The 17,515-nt window shown below is 38.2% G+C and overlaps 1 protein-coding gene across 1 annotated transcript in view; it reads left to right on the forward strand.

Moving 5' to 3' along the window:
* Positions 1 to 9,091, forward strand: part of TXNRD2 (thioredoxin reductase 2) — a 37,617-nt gene extending 28,526 nt beyond the window's left edge. Inside the window, exons 13-17 of the mRNA XM_017734736.1 lie at positions 662 to 757; positions 974 to 1,066; positions 1,834 to 1,905; positions 3,683 to 3,780; positions 6,022 to 9,091. Of these exons, the coding sequence (XP_017590225.1) occupies positions 662 to 757; positions 974 to 1,066; positions 1,834 to 1,905; positions 3,683 to 3,780; positions 6,022 to 6,145 (483 nt within the window). The 3' untranslated portion in view covers positions 6,146 to 9,091. The remainder of the gene's footprint in view (positions 1 to 661; positions 758 to 973; positions 1,067 to 1,833; positions 1,906 to 3,682; positions 3,781 to 6,021) is intronic.
* The last annotated feature ends 8,424 nt before the right edge of the window (positions 9,092 to 17,515 follow it).

The raw sequence follows: 17,515 nt of genomic DNA on the forward strand, positions 1-17,515 counted from the left end.
AGCCCTGTTTGGATATAAAAAGTAGCCAGGACTCATGGTTTGAACCGGAGCACATCCTGGTCATATCCTGCTATCGTTCCATTTCTCACTTGCAGGAAGTTTGCATTTGCCAATAGCAGTCCCTTTCAAGCCCCTCTGTAATAGCAGAGCCTGAGACCGGCACCAGCTCACCCCATAGGTCAGGACCAGCACAGAAGTCAGTAATAGTGTCCACAAATAGCTAGGTTTTGTGCCTGTGTTCTGTAAAAATGTGTCAGACAAAAATTCTTTTTAAAGGTCTGATATTATAAAAACACTATTGCTTTAAACTTGGCTCTTCCTGCTTTAAAAAGACACTCTAAAAAATGTCTTCATGGCTTACTTTGGAGAGAAAGGGGGAAGTGAACAGTTAGCACGTGAATATGTGCTGCTTTTCAAGAGGTGACATGATAAGATATAAAGATTTGAAATATTTGTGACATTTTCCCTCCATTAAGACAGATAGTAAACTCAGACTTAAAAGCATGTTTGGACAGAAATTATTATTGCTTTTTCTTTTTGGAGCCCTGGCTACCAGGCTGGAATTCCAAAGATTTGGCCTTCCTCTGACCATTGTCCCAGGAGAAATCTTTGGATGCCGCTTCTCTTTTAGTTCAAACAAAGCTTTGTGCTCTCTTCTTAGGGCCGTCCTGAATTAACACCCACAGCAATAGCTGCAGGAAAACTGCTGGCTCAGCGTCTTTTCGGCCAGTCTTCAGAACTGATGGACTATGACAATGTGAGTTGTTTTGTCTCTTTTCACTAAGAAAAATCTTTAGCTTTTTTCTTTTAAAGAATTTTTAAGGAATTGTGTTTCATCACCTGGAATCTAGCTTTGACAGCAGCCAAAGTGGAGGTGTGTACCCGAGCTGCACCCCTCAGTCATGCACAAGTGTCTGACAGGCAGCTGCTTCACATGGTTCAACAGTAACACCTTCTGCTTCCTCCTGAGCAGGTGCCTACCACAGTCTTCACTCCCTTGGAATATGGGTGTGTTGGACTGTCAGAAGAAGCAGCTGTGCAATGTCACGGATCAGATAATATTGAGGTATGAAAACATCTTTAATTTTCTAGTTGGTGTCAGAGTTGCCCTGTGGAAAGGCAGAACTTTCACTGCTATATCAAGTAAAACTTTTGGTCCCCAAAATACTGTGTTTACAGTTAGGGAGTTGGTGTCTCCAAGTGCTCAGAACTTCGGTAGTATTGCAGCAGGTCACAATGGGAACTGTTACCTATTGGGTTTAAAATTGCTGATAGGGTGTGACAGCTTTAGAGTAGCTGCCATTTTAGAAAGTTACATTGTGCAGCATCATTAAATAACGGTTATGTTGCTTTCAACAAGTCACCCTTGAAAAGATATGTTGTGTTACTCTTACTTGCCCCAGGGAAAATCATTAATGAAAAAATAAGAATTTACTATTCAGAATGCAAAAATTACAGTTTGGGTTTTGTTGTGGGATACATTGTTATAGATATGAAAAGATCCTTGGATTTGATTATTTTCAGTAAACAAGGCATTGAACCTTTGGGAGAAGCTTAAAAATGCTAGTTTTTTTCCTTTAATTTGTCTAAGTAGCATTATTTGTGAAGTTTTTTTCAGTTTTGTTTTTAATGTAATGATTTTCTGAGAAAGGTTTGTGTTAAGCTCTTACTGTGCTTTCCATATTTTTCTTTAAAATAATGAACAGGTTATAAATAAATCAGTTTTTGTATAATGGTATAAATATGTAGTAACAGTAGTTACTATAATAATAAATAGCAAGTTTTGATACGATAGTACTCTCTAACACAAAACGTTACTGTTTTTCCTACCAGGTGTACCATGCATATTACAAACCTTTAGAGTTTACAGTGGCTGAAAGAGATACAACTCAATGCTATGTGAAAGTGAGTTTTGTGAGCTTTTAACTTGCTTTTAAGTTAAAACAGGGGATATGATACAGCCAGCTTTAAAGAGGACTGTTTGGCAAAAAAACATCTCAAGATGGATATTTTCTTGGTGACAGACATCTTGAAATTGCTTTACAGATATAAGCATTTTTCAGAACTGACATTCTGTTGATTAATACCATCTTTGAACTGCTTTTAAGGTCCTAAGAAATATTTTAAATTCTATAGAGATCAATCTCTGCTTTTCCCAGCAAAGTTCTTAACTGGTTACATGTAATATTTATATTAGCACCTCTTGCCAAAAGTATGATACCTTCAAAAAATTAAGCATAAGGCTTACAAAACTACATTAACTAGTCAATCTCTACTCATGGAAGCAAAAAAGCTCCCGGTTTAGACTGAAGTGTCAGACCTGAAAAGTGCCTTCTGCAGCAATCCAGTTGCTTCAGTGTTGGAAAGGTTTTTGATACTCTTGCCCATGGTAGAGAATCTTAGATAAGATGAAGTGTAGTGTTGGTAGAGTATATAACAATTTTCTTTTTCTTTCTTTTCTCCTCAACATCAGGGAACAGTCGTCTTTGCATAAATAAGTCCATCAATTATATTATACGATATTATGTTGTTATTGTTATGTAAGGAATGTCCATTGTCAATAATTGCAGTTTTTCTGACTGTATTTTGTCACATCTGAATTATGTATGTGCTTGCCTTAAGTGTCCCAAGTACAAGTGTAACTAAAGTGATGATGTTCCATTTTATGTATTCCCTTTGAATTATGTCAATTAGAGTAAATATTTAAGGGTAAAGTAGTAATAGCATAACAGTTGTTGGATGATATTTAATATAGTCCTTACTAAACTCTCAAAACATAAAAACAAACATGTAACTTGAGTGTTTCAAACCCTATTGCAAGAATTTTTCCTTTAAAACTCCTTAATATTGAAAGTCCCACATCAGGATTGCTGCTGTTCCTGGCATTCCCGATGAAAGAATGTAAGCTTTTACTGAATAGCAGAACTTAGTAGGTTAGTGATAATTTAATGCTTGATGGGAGCATGCAGGGAGAGACTGACTTTCTTTTCATAATTATAAAGATGGTGTCCTTACAGGAACTAAAAAGTTTTCATTAAGTCCTCTAATAAAAGTTAAGTGTGCAATGACTCAGGCTCTCCCAGATACTTATTAACCTTCATCTTTGGCTGCTTCTGAGGCTCGACTCCTTTTTAGGTATGTGGTAAATGTATCTCACCAAACATGCTGCTGTAAGTGTTTACTGACTGAGTCACAAAGGCACAAAATATCCTGTAATTAGAAGTGGTCATCTGTGAGAATACAGCTGATAGTGGTAGTGGTCATCTGTGAAAAAATAGCTGATGAAAACAACTGCACAGGCTTGGAGAAGTGCTGAGGTGGCCACTCAGTGGAAAAGAGCACTGGTCTGGTCACCAGACTATAGAAAGTACTTACAGGGTTTCATACAAATGGCAAACAACAAAGTATTCAACACATTCAATAAGAAATTATTGTTGTCAGTGGCTCCCTCAAGTCTGAAAGAAATACACTAATAAAGCTTCAATTCAGGAAAGTGCTTAAGGACAATAAGAGTAAGAGCTATTCAAGTCAGTAAGACTTAAGCAAGTGCATAAGCTTTTGGCACACTGGAAATAAACAGCTGAACTAGGATCTTGGGGCACTCCAGTTTCATTCAATTCATCTTCATGCCTTATCTTTAAGTGTTCTGAGAAAAGATCTCTATGTGATGTATTGTTTTCAGATGGTGTGCTTACGAGAGAGGGAGCAACGAATACTTGGCCTTCATTTCATTGGACCAAATGCAGGCGAAGTTATTCAAGGATTTGCTCTTGGAATCAAGTAAGTACAAAAGAATGTCTCTAGCTTCTAAAGCCTGCTTCTTAAGTTATTGTAAGATTATAAAAGATAACTGCCTAGTTTTGGCAACACTATAAAGAATGCATGCTTTTTGTTACTTTTATAGAGTATTGCACATATTTTCACTGAAAATACTGCAGTTCTTCATTAAGATGTACTGGATTTAGTTACTGTAATACTGGATATAGTTAGGGAACAACTGAGGAAAATATATTGTTATTTGATATAGTTAAAGCAAAAACCAGAATTGTGCATTAACTTAGTAATGTTAGTTTTTTCCGTGTAGCTTCTTTTGCATTCTGTGCACAGGATAGGAAATCACCATACAGTTTTGCAAGCTACTTCTTTAAAAAGACATCTGTGCTTTTGAGAAAAACCTTTCTTTACAAGCATTTCCTTTCCTAATCTCATCTTTAAATTTGCACGGCCATGGCTCCTTGAAAGTTCAGGAAGGATTTGCATGAATTCTTATATTTCTGGGGTAAAAGCTAAATATAATATAGTAAAAAAGAAACTTCTGTAGGATGATGGGAGATGGAAGGTACTTTTGTTTGAAGCAATCTGATAATTGCAATAACAAACTTATCTTTTGTGATCTGATCTTGTTTAAGATTGTGCTCAAATATTAATATAGAAGTCCTCCATTTGAAGGAATAAGGAGTGATTCTTGGTCCTCTCTGGTTAAATGGAAAATTCCTGCTATGCTTCTTGTGTGCTACAATTATTTCTTATTTGTTTTTTAATTTCCCTTTCTTATTGCTGATTCACATCTTCAGAAATGTTGATTCCTATATTTACATTACAAAATTATAGTTTTTAACTCCCTCTTCAAAGAAAGTAGTCTGGGACACAATAAATCATTTCCAGTTGTGATGTCAGTTCATTTTCCTAAATTTGTTCACCATTTTACTGCAGTTTTAGTCCTGCAGTTGTGAGTGACTATTATAAATGAAAAGCAGAAAGGATTAAGAAGGCAGGACCGCAAGTATCATGTGAGGAATATCTTGAAAATCACTGATTGCAGTGTACCCTCGGTACACATTTTCAACATGTGTTTGTAGTCCATTAATTGCCAGTGGTGTAGATTCTAGAACTACATTTTTTAGGATGTCATTGTTTTGAAGTTTTATCCAAAATAACCATTGAAAAGGAAGCACATGAAACTGGAGTGCTTTTCTGCCTTGCTTGAGGGAAATGAAAACTTTAGCCACAGTAAGAGGTTTTCAGCAGGTCAGATTCTTGTATTGGTTTCTATTGCATTGCACAGAGTTTTCAATGTGGAACCTCCACTGTAAAAGCTGCTCTTCTCCTTTGTCAAATATTAGGTCTTGCTTCAGCCTCTCCGAAGGATGATTTTTCATTTTATTTCCCCACCTAGCACTCCAGTAACATCTGTGGTCAGCAAAGATCTTTTGCCTGTCAGTGCTTTTTTGGATGTAAGGGGAGGCACCAGAAGGCATCTATGGCTCCTTTCCCTGTATTTTGTAGAGGGAGATAACATTATTCCATAGAGAGCTTGAAACAATTCTTAAATTTAGAGCCATTTCAGCTATTCTTACAGCATGACCTGCCAGGAATAGCAGTTCAAAAGAAAGTCATCAAGTCTTAAGAATGTTACTGGACAAGTAATGGAATTAAGCAAGTGGGATTGTAGCACAAGGGGGTTTTAGTGGGTTTTGTTTGCTTGTTTGGTTGTTTTTTTCAAATGAGAGACTTTTTTTCCCTCTGCTTATAACATTGGTATGTTCACTGTAAGCATCAGAGACTTTAGGTTCATGGAAGAATATGCTGGTATTACTTCCTTCAGCAGATTCTTTCCAGCAGTTCTAATTAAGTTTTTCTTCCTCTGTGTGTATGTGTGTATTTTTTTCCATCTGGAGTTAGTGAAACACACATGTATGTACAAGAAAAGCTGAAGGTTGCAGTTTTGTCATATGTTTTTGCCACAGGCTCAGTTGTGACTTGGGGTAAATTGCTTAATTCTCTCTGTCTCAACTCTTATGACAATTCTTTCCTACCTCAGTGTTGTGAAGCTGGGCGTCTACGTGTTGTGTAAGTGCCTGAGAAATAATAGACAGCAGTGTTTGAAGAACAAATGCAACTCCTCTACCCGATAAAATGGACAAGAGCAGAATTACTTTGATGTTTTAGCACCTTCTAGCTGCTTCAGGTGAATAGCATTTGACTTTGTGTGTCTTTCTTTTTTTGTTGTTTTTTTGGTAGATGTGGTGCTACATATCCTCAGCTGATGAAGACAGTTGGCATTCACCCTACCTGTGCTGAAGAAGTTACCAAGTTGCACATTACAAAGCGTTCTGGCTTGGATGCAACAGTCACAGGCTGCTGAGGTTAAGTACCATCCCTGGAAAGAATGAAAAAAAGCACAAAACGTATTTGTAAAGAAAAGGGGCACTTAGAGTTGAAACAGCTTTAATGGTTCAGGTTACAGGAATCTTTCTCGTTCTCCTTGAAGACAGCTTTTTCTCACAGCCAAAAAATTTTCCTTGCACCATCACAGTTCTAAAACCAACATAGTCCTGCTGCAACAAATCTCTATTTCAAAGTGCCTAAAGCTCTTCTCTTGCTGGGAGCTAGGGATAATTACAGTATTTTATATATAAATATAACTAAGGCTCATGACATCTGAGGCTATCTACAAATGAAGCAGTTGTCATATGGGTTGCCCTGTTGGCATGACTGACTGCCAGCAGAATAGTCTAAAATGCTGACAGTCAGACAGGGCATCCCTTAGAAGTTTGGTGGGATGCTTTGTCCTGCATGCTTGGATTGCTCATTACTGATTCCGGGTAAGCAGTCATCTTTGGGTTTTTTCCTTTAAAAGGTAATGTGTAAAGGAATTTAATAGAAAATCACCTGAAGCCATCCTGCTGCTGGAAGAATCACAATGGATTAATCAGCAGCAGCCTGGTAACATTGTTATGGTGAGGACTGAGAATGAATGATCTCAGAGGTGCTAAAGGAAGTGTTGGATTTTATAGGGGTGCCTCTGCCTACTCCTGAAATTTTTAATTCAGCTCAGTCCAAACTAAATTGATGCATCTCACAAATTACTGCTTGAACAATGTACATTGAGCTGACAAGTAGAGTAAAACCCACTAATAATCCACCTTATGCAGCATTTTCTGTTTTATAGAATGCAGAAATATGGCTGAAGCTGAAATATTTTCTTGGTTTGTTTTTAAGACTTTCTTGCTGATGAGCTGGAGACTATATCTGAATTGACTTATGTCTGGCTTTAATAAAACATGTTACTGAAGGGAACTAGATTAAACACTGATCCAGAGAAGAAATGGTCCTGCTCTGAGCAAAGATATAAAATAATCATCTGCGACTTTTTCTTTTTTTTTTCTTTTTTTTTTTTTTTCCCCTCCGTGCTGGCCCGAGTAAGAAAGCATTACCCTGTTGCACATTGCTGCTGATTTTCGGGATCTCCAGAAGGGGGAGGTGCTGGCTCATCTGTGGCAGGAAAGGAACAAATCTGAGTGAAGCTTCTTGGGCAGAACCCAGTTAAGGAGGTAGCCTGACAAAGGCAAACACAAACCAAACTGCACTGAATTTCAATCCCAGTTGCAGTATTTTGATGTGCACAGTCAGAGTTTCTTGCACCCTTTACAGCAGAATAGTGCACACTGGAAGAGACCAGCCTGAGATGAAACAAAATATATCGTTTTTGCAGTTAATTGATATCAGTGTTTGATGTGTGGAATTTGTTATTTTCATTCCAAACTTGTTGCAGTTTTGAAGAATAGTCTGATGATCATGTACGTATCTGCTATTTTAATTTGATTGGTATTTCACTGCTGCAGCAACACGGACAAATGGTTGGTTTATATGAAGTGTGAAATCATTTTTACCATGAGAATTGTACCTATCTGAGAAACTATTAGGAAAAAAGGGATCAAAACTTCCTTGTAAAGTAGGATGTAACAGCATTTATCACACTCTCATTGATATGAGAATATTAAATTTTCAAATATTTGTTTTAACTTAAACAACAACAAAAGAAGTCCTAAATGTTTTCTCTACAAACTTTCCTGATTTTTTTTGGTCCAGGTTTCTGGTCCATAAAATAGGAAGGAGTGATACAGTTTGACTCTTAAGTGGCATTCCCTGTCAGATCTGCTGATGCCATTTTTCATCTGTGAAGTCATCCATAAGTTTGTAGTTGACAAGAAATATTTGGATTGGAAGTGTAGTTGAAACAATGCCTGAATTTTGCAGCTGCCTTTAGAGGAAATGATGAAAACTTTGTATCTATAAAAATAGGTGCATACCTGCACATTCAGAAGTTTGTTTCCTTTAATAAAGGTCCTTATGAGTATGATGCAGCAAAAGCCCTTGCTAGATTTTCCCCAGCTGTTTACAAAAAAAGAGTTCATAGTAAATTAGGGTTTCTTAAAATGTTTTACTTAATATTCCAAAATACAGAGATACAGCCTAAGAGAGATTTTGCTGTGAGAAACAGCTCACCTCTGACAAAACTTTAACGTGTATGCATGCAAGATTTTCTTTCTAGTGTTTACCTATTATAGTTCCTTTTGTTTCCCACAAATGAAAGCATTGGTGTTTAACCATGTAAAATCTGCTTCTCTTCTCTGCCCTACCAATGCATCCAGCAGACGGAGTTATCTGTCCCTACAGACAAATCAGTGGAAAGATGAGTTAATTTCATTCATCATAAAGTTCAAATTAATTATTTGGGACAGCAAATAGAGTGATCTCAAGGAAATGTGTCCTCAGTGTATATCGAGTGTGTAACTAAGGCATGGCATCATTTTCAGAAGAAACAGAACTGTCTTGGTTTTAGAATTGCTGAGTGGCCTGCATGAAATTGTTCCAGTCTCTTCAACAGCAGCCTGGTTCTGTTCCTCATTTAGTGGAAAATTCTGTTGCCCCCTGAAGTAAAACTAAACATACCATCACACCTACATAATAATGTCAGAATCAACAGCAAGACAGAATAATGACACATACTGTGATTGTGCTTTTTTTCCTGAAGGATTCACCAGGGATGGTGCTTAAGAATTTTTTTTAAAGCCCGACTAATGTAAATTGAAACAACTGATCTACATTGCAACTTACTGATTGCATGTGAAAATGTAAAAAAAAATGTAGTCAGGCTTCTCAGGATGCCAGCTGATGAGGATTTGTTTGTCAAACCACACCATGGTGCAAACAAGTCTGAGCTTTGCTGGGTCCCTCATATCTGTGATCCCAATATTTATTGTGTTGTGAATTAAATAATGAATAAAGAATTTTTTTTTCTAGTAAATGTGTGATTGTACTTACTTAATTTTGTACACATGATTTCTGCTTACAATAGATATACTTTTTGATCTTAATGCTGTCTCTCTTGGTTGAAGTATGTGTTAAGGAAACAAAGAAGTAGACAGACTCAGACCTTTTATTAAGGAAATGTTGATACCTCTCTGTTTCTGTGTGTAAACTGAATAACCATTGAGATTTTTCCAGGCTGGATGGCCTCTTATTTTAAATTTAAATTAAGAGAACCAGTAGACTCGGTAAGTATGGTTTCAGATATTGCCTTGTTTATTCCACCTAATGAGGTCTAACAGGTATTTTCACTGCCCTGCATGCTGACATGCTTCTTGAAGTCTTGTCAAGAGTAAAATCCCCGAGTGCAGTCAGAGCATTATACAGGGCTAAAGTATTCTATGTGAGCTGTTCACTTTGGGGTTTAAACTAGAACACAGAGTGGAGAAAATGCACTGCAACAAAGCCTATTAGTAGCTATGGGTACTGCTAGGTAAAAATATTAGAAAATTAATAGAAAAATGACTAGCAAAACATATTTAGAATTCTGAGAAACTTCTCTGTCAGAAAAGTAAGGGACTACATTGTTTAATTCATCTCAATTTTCTTTTATATCTTTAAATCCACTGGTTTTGATGAGAAGTTCCCATTAAATCAGGTGATCAGGTTCTAACTAATTAGGATAGCTAGTAACAGTGCCAAAAAAAAGGAATAAGGTAAGCATAATTCTTGATTATTTTTTGCTTCTTATTTTCATATACCACTTAATCCCAAAGCAAAAATAGTAACAGACAAGCAAACAGACAAAATAAATTAGGAATAGAATTTAGTGCATTATTTATATTACATCTAATGGTAGCTGGTTCTCAATGTTAAGATATTATGTACAATTAAGTTTTGCCTTTTCCCATTTCTACATGTACTGTATTTTGTTACATCAACTGAAAATTGTTTCTACAGTTTAAATTATTCCAGACCAGGAGCTGGAAAAAATACTTCAGTACAACAGATAAACATTTTTTTGCTAGCATGGTTATTCTGATAAAAACATAAAACCCGTGGATGCCGTGGTGCAGTGTGTTTCTAACCAAGGCAGTTGAGTATTGTTAAGACTTTTGAGTTTGAAGAATTCTCTTCAGGGCTCATGTCTGTCCAACAAAGTAGGCAATTCTGTGCCCATATAAATTGCCATTTTTCTAAATGCCAGTGACATCAGTGTACTCAAAAGTTAAGGTTGGCCATTAATTTCAGTGGGATGCAAGTATGTGTCTTAAGTGCTTTGTTAAAGGGGAATCAATATAAGCATATGCCAAAATGTCTTTCATTGTTACAGTTGGGGAACAGGCTGCAATTATGATTCAAAACATAAAAGGTACAATAGACATCTATGATTAGGCAATGAAATATGCCTTTAATAAGCATAGTGCAGACAGTTTGTTTTGCAATACGTAAACTTGTATAAAATTCATTGACTTTTTCATTCTTTCAGATCTGTGTGCTCTCTTTTAAGAGAGGTTTTTTACTTTTATGCACAAAGTTTTCCTGATGTTCTTCCAGCAGAAAGGCTGGGTTTGTATGCATTTATTCTAGTGCCAAACTTGGATTTTACTGGGAAAAGAGGAAACAGCAGAGCAGACCTTTTTTCTTTCTTTTTTTTTTCTTTTTCCCAGAGCAGCATGCAACAGGTATGTTGTAATTACTCTAACTGATTTTTTTAAAAATGGAATATTTCTGTCCACTACATGTCAAAGAGCTAATTATGTTTCCGTTGTGGTACTCAAAGTCAATATTGTCAGTTCTTCTTAGTTCTAATCCTCTACATTGAATTTTGATGGGCCAGGTGAAATATCCCCTTCAGCGCCTTACTGCAATTCTTGTCAATCATCTTGCCATGAAAAACATGCATATTACAAAGGCTTTGGCAGCACTGCATCTGATTTCAGTCTTTAATCTTATATGCACCTTAAGAAAACATCATTCCAACTACTGACATTCTGTTTGGGACATGAATAGGAGCCTATTTGCTGTGGGAAACAAAAGAAAATCATCTAATCTTTAATGGATATAATGGAACTCTTTGGCCATCACAGTGTAAAGGCTTAGTAAACCACACATCTACGAAGAAAAATAATTATGAAGGTGAAGTGGTGCAGAAATTAAGCAGAATATCTCAGGTGAATAAGTAAGAAAATGCACATTTATTTATTCATAATGTAATTGTAAAAAACCTCACTTCAGGCACTGTTGGACTGAGGAGAGTGTCTTTTTTTGGAACCCCTAGACTTTCTGTGCAAGGAGTGCTGTTCACTATGGCCCATTTCTGAGCACGGTACTGTGTGTGCCACTTTTTTTGTTGTTTCTTATAGACAAGATCTAGCACATCTAAAATCTTCTAGTCCTACAATGGAAAATTAACATCATTCCCTAAGAAGCTGGAATATAAACTAATAAGGCAGATTTCCAGAATTTGATTGCATCAGTCAGAAAGATATAGTATGAAGAGAAAAGTGGATATTCCCTGGGGGGTAGTGTGAAATGAAGACCAGTCTTGTTTGAACAAGGTGCTGTGCATTGTTAGCTGGGTAGAGATACTGGGAGCTGCAGCCTGCCAGATCCAGCATCTCCAAGGAGGGGGTGGGGGGAAAATTTTTCCAGGTAGAAGTCTCAGCAGTTTGTAATAGAGTATGTCCAATGCATTAATGCCTTTATTTAAGGAAAGCCTTTATACTCCATGAAGGATGAACTATGCCCTTACTGCACCTCCTGCCCTGTTTTCTTTCACATCATACAAAGACCAGAAAGACTGTTGGGGTTTTCTGTCCTTCTTTCCTTTACTTTAAAGTAATATGGGAATCAGGCTTGGTATTCCTTGTTTCAGCATAAAACCAAAGAGCAAGATCCCTCTTCTTAAATCTTTCACAAGGAGACTTGTTTTTCTCAAGGCTCTGCAAGGAATTAGCTAGGTGGTAACATAACTCCAACAAATCTAAGCTATAGATGCCTTTTCAGTCCTTGTCTATTAGAATGTTATGTAACTCCAGTAAAATATTCCCTTGGTATTCCAAGGGAAAGAAAACAGTGAAAAAAGACAGGTTTTAGACTTTAAACAAAAATTGAGAAAATAAAATATTCCCTTTTTTATTGGCTCCCTAAGAGGAAAGGCCCAAATGCATTTTTCCATGGTGTACTCCCAAAAAAACCAGTTAAAATTGAAAGCTTGTTTTACTTTTACTAATGTGTGAATGAACTGTAATGCAGCCACCCAATATTCTGTTCACACTGTGTGAGAGAACAGGTTAGAAAGCGACTTTTAGCTTTATGCAGGAGGTTGAGCTCAGCAATCTTTATTTAAACACCTTTGTTCAACACGGACAAAGATTGAGCTTTGGCATTTTTATTTAATCTGGATAATCCTTTTTTTTTGTTTCTCTCAAAGGATCAAGAGGAAGTGAATTAATTTTCAACTTCACACAAAGGCAAGTTGTACAAACATAGCTGAAAACTTCAGGAAACCCGAGCATTTTCCGTAGAGAAATGGAGGTAACTAATGTTCTGCTGGCGGTAGACTCCTGGATAATCAGGAAGATGTTGTTAGGCGCAGCAGTTTGGGCAGCAGGGTGTTCACACTGATAGCTCTGTTCAGTTTGGCTATCTTAGGTGAACGATTCCTGTAATGTAGAAAGCAGAGATTATTAACCATATGACAGGAAGTAATTTAAAGAATACAGGCTGCTTTGGAGACTTTAGAAATGGCTCTTAGATTGTCAAAGGACATTTTAAAAATTCATTTAATTTATACCAGACTGAGATCTAATTACATCATGGCAGCAACTTTTGATTTTTGCCTCTTTACTTTTCATTGAGTTTATTGCTTAGATATATTTTAAACACGAGAATAAGGAGAATTCTCTTGACATTTCAGACTTTGGTTGCATTTCTGTCCTTGTTCATTCTACATATATCCAGACTTTCTAAGAATTTCAGGTCAGGACTTTGGTTCTCTTTCTTAATTAAGGATTTTATTGTAATCCTTGATTTTTTTCTTGTTCCACCTTTTTGCAAGAGGTCCATTCTATTTTGCTTAGCTACTTTTAGCCCTATTTAAGTGTTAATAAGTGAATTCCTTTTTGATGGGGTAAGAGTCCAATGTATTCATAAGAGAGCATTTTGGGATTTTCTGCTTGCATCTTCCTTTAATTCCCTTGTACTTTCCAAGTCTGGAAAGGCCATAGCTCCAGAGGAGGCAGTTCTAAGTAAGTCCTGTCCATAGCTGTGGTACTGTCCCCCTTGAACAATAGAAGACCAACCAATCGTGAGTGTTTAGAGCTGGACCTTCTGAAGGGCATCATCTTTCCTTAATGACAAAATGCATCAGATTCACAAGCTGTGACAGCAGTGCCTCAGGGTTCCCATGACAGTGGCAAAGGGGAACATCTGATGAAATTTGCTTGTGAAATGCAAGGCTGCCTTTTTTGTCACTGAGGTTACTGAGAGAGAACTCTGAGGTCTTGCAGTTTTTGTATTGAGTAGCAAACTCTCAAAATGCAAAAAGCTACCCTGGAGTGATGAGATTGTTCATGTGTGGGCTTAAACATCCTTGTAAGGCCACCTCATTGTTTTATGCTCTAATTCTGGAAGTCCTAATATTTCCCAAGTTCACAAGCTGGGTGAACATTTGCTTTAAGCTATTGTGTTGATCCCTAGGAACAGCAGAGGGGGGTGCCCCCTTGGATCTACATTATTGATTGAAGCACTCTCCCTCACTGTACTTCAGTGAAGTGTAGCCAAGAACAACAAGATAAGAATTAATGTAAGTGACAAGGGAGTTCCTCAGACTCTGCCTGTGCACATTAGCCTGGCTGAAGAGAAAGAGAAGCTGATACTTGAGTCTTTTGAGTTGTGAAGGGTCTGGTCAGTCCTTGAAGGGGAAGCACATGAATGGCCCAGTTGTCATCGCATTTTATTTTTCCTCCAACTTTGACTAATGGTGCATTTCCTCTGGCCTCCCACGGGCCATCCGTGGCTGACTTGCTTTGTCACTCTTCACATCGAGTCACTGCCTTTACTGTCCACGCTGTTCCCATGGCAGGAACCCGGTGTCCTCTAAAGAAACGCACAGGCACGAACCATCTGTCATTCTTCCACTCCTCTTTCAAGCCACCACTTCCCATACTGTGTGGCCTTGCAGGCTGAAAGCAATCTGCCTCCCCCTGCATGCCTGGAGTACACACCAACTCTCACTCCACTTAATAAGGGACCTCCTGAAAACCTGCCTGTAAAAATACTAATGGGCATCTCCCTGTTGATAACCAGCTCTGCCTTTTTATTGTGTTCATGGGGTGATAAGTTGTCTGGATCAACAAGGAATTGTCCCTTTTGCAGGCAAAGTTGTTAGGGTCAAATTAGGTGTGAGTTGTGAAATTAATCATTGCAACCACAAATAATTTGTAGTGTGCTATGGACAAAGGGAAAAAAGACTAGAAGAGGAAATTATTGTAGGGCACAGAGAACCAAAGTGATTGGGAAGGAGGGAGGAGAGAATGGCTGGCAGTGCTGTACAGGATGTTGAGCTAGGTCTGCAGGCTGTGCTGGATTTGGTCTCCTGTGCCTGTGCACTGTGAAATAATAGAACAAGGTTCTTTAATGTCATTTGAGAGTCTGAATTAATCCACACACAAGGTGTCTTAGAGAGAGGAAGATACCTGACTTTGAACCAGAAACAGCACTTTCATGCATATGTAAGTTGATTATATTCCTTGCACATCTCTAGATAATCTGAATCACGTTAGTCTAGTCTCTGATGGAAATGAATAGTGCAACACCTACTGAAAAGCCTCAACTTTCTTTTCTGGGGTGAGAAGCTTGAGTTTTGTGCCGAAAATACAAATCTGAAGGTGTGCTGAATTTGCTTGGAAATGCTGCAAAACTATTCTCATTTCCTGTAACTCTTGCAAGGCTGGCCCTTTTCCATGGCTAAGCCTCAATTCTTAGCCAGCCAGAATGAAGTGGAAGGAGAAATTCACTCCCTCTTTCATCTCCTAGTGTATCTAGGAAAGCAAGAACCAAGACTTTGAACCATTAATTCCTAAGTCTGTGACTTGATTTGGTGCAGTAGAAACTGTGTTTTAAGAATTTTGTCTTCTCTTACCAAAGCTAATTGTTAATTGCATCTTCTTTTCTCCAGCCACTGCCACAAGGAATGACTGCCTTCTGTGCTGATGACAGATCTGCCCCTCTGCTATCAGACACTGTGCTTTTGCCATCTCAGTTTCCTAAGAATTGCCTCTGCCTGGGAGCCAGTGGAGCAGTGGTGTTGGGGGCAAAGCAGTTCTCTGAGGAGGATGGTGATGGATGACAGAGTGATTCCCTTCAACATGGCTGGGGCACTGAGGTTGTGTTAATTTTTTATCCCCTCCCCAATATCCCCCTTTTCCTGCTCTGAATTATTAAAACAAATCTTGGCTTTGCTGTATGAACAACATACAGATGCTAGTGACTTGAAAAAACATATTTTATGGCACAGGATGCAATGCATCCCTTGGTCAAAATTGTCAGGAAAGAGATAATTGCTGCAGGTGGTAGAGGCTGCTGGATGGCCATCAGAGGGTGCACAAAGAATAAATTTGAATGCCTCTGCAATTTTTAGTGTTTACACCAGCAACACTGCTGCTTTTTCTCTCATGTATGCGATTTTGCTCCAGCTCTCATACTGGACTCCCTCCTGTGCTTAGGAAAGAAGCAGGTCTGGCACTCCTACTGCACTGAGGTTCTCTTGGGCCCTAGGGAATGGGTTTGCAATGATGTAGCTACACTGGCACAAAACTCTGGCCATGTACCAGCACAAAGCAAAGTTTGTCTGGAAGCAAGTTGCTCTGAAAAGTGTCTGCAAGCAGTACAGATACCCTCAAGGAGATGGGTTCTCAGGACTGGATCTCAGCCATATTGAGAATCAGCTTTGTGTTGATGTACTTCCCTGAAATATTCTTTAATAGTTGAATAGTCTTGAGCAGAGATCATATTTCCAGTTTGGGATTCCCTTTATACATCTTTCATTAATACAGGGATTCTCCGCAATCAGAGACCAGCACCGCAGAACAGCTGGATCCATTTTGGCTTGACAAGGGGCATGGGCATTTTTTATATATATTTATGGCTTTTGTGAACACTCAAAATGCTTTTTATAAATATTAAAAATAATCAAGGGTTCTGGAAAGAATTCATTCTGCATTACCATCATCTGCAGGAGTTCTTCCATCTTCCTCTAGAATATGTATTACTAGCTGACACTGTGAACTAACTGGTCCAGTCTGGGAATTCCTAGCTACAGCTCTAGGAAGAGGGAGGCTGTGAAGGGAATTGGTATCTCTTGATCATCAGAGAGAGCAAATACAATACAGGCGGCAGTCTGGCTGCCCCTGGAGCAAGTCAGAAGCAAGAAACTTGCAAGCAGGCACCTCAGAGAGCTCCCCAGAGTTTTGCTTTGCCTGCTGCACCCGCTGTGGTTACTTGGTAGGTTACTTGCCCTGCTTGTCTTGAGGTAGCTGGAGTTGAGGCATCTGTTTTCCATTTAGAGCTTGGAGGATGCCCAGGTCTGACTTGGCATGCTGTCTGCACTGGGCATCAGTAGTACAGATGTGGAAACCACAAACCCGATTAATATGAGCCTAGAGTAAAAACTCAAATAAGCTTATAAATAAAACCAGACTTGCAGATTATTTGTTTCCATATTAGTCTATAATAGACCCTACTCAATATGTTTGTTTTATTTGGTTTGGTGACCGACATAGGTATTTATATTTCCAATAAAAATTTAAATCAGAATACAACAGATGAAGTAAGCTTAAATTATTTCTGCAGAAGATGATTGCAACTGTCTGAAGCATGTAATTCCTTACATGAAATGTTAGCCTGCTTTGAACAGAGATGTGGCAGACTTCTCAGTATTTAATTTACCATTCCATCATAGCTACAAATCCTACATTTATATATTAAAACAGACTCCTAAATGGACTCTAACACTCAATGAATAATCCAGAGGTGTTGGGTAGCTTGGTGGGTCTAATTCTTGGTGTAAGCACCATCTGTGTGATCTTGGGTGAGTCACTAAATGATCCCCGTGTCCTAGCTCAAAGTAGTGACTGTCTTTTTATCCCTGCCAGGCTCCTGCTGAGCTCTGAGCTTGATGACCTCAAGTGCTCCTTTCCAGTGCAACTTCAGCTGCTCAAGTGCAGGTAATGAAACCGTCCAGAGAAGAGAGTTCCAAAAAACCATCTGAGAAGATTCTTCAGCAGTGCTGACAGACATTTTACTCAGTGGAGAAGATCTCTTCCCAGGAATGGATGGCTCTTAATCCAAGGGTGAGATTATCTTGATTCAGCTCTATTTAAACACAGCTGTACCAGAACAATTCTATGGTTCAGCA

Source organism: Corvus brachyrhynchos, unplaced genomic scaffold, assembly GCF_000691975.1.
Source record: "Corvus brachyrhynchos isolate BGI_N302 unplaced genomic scaffold, ASM69197v1 scaffold114, whole genome shotgun sequence".
Taxonomy (NCBI): Eukaryota; Metazoa; Chordata; class Aves; order Passeriformes; family Corvidae; genus Corvus; species Corvus brachyrhynchos.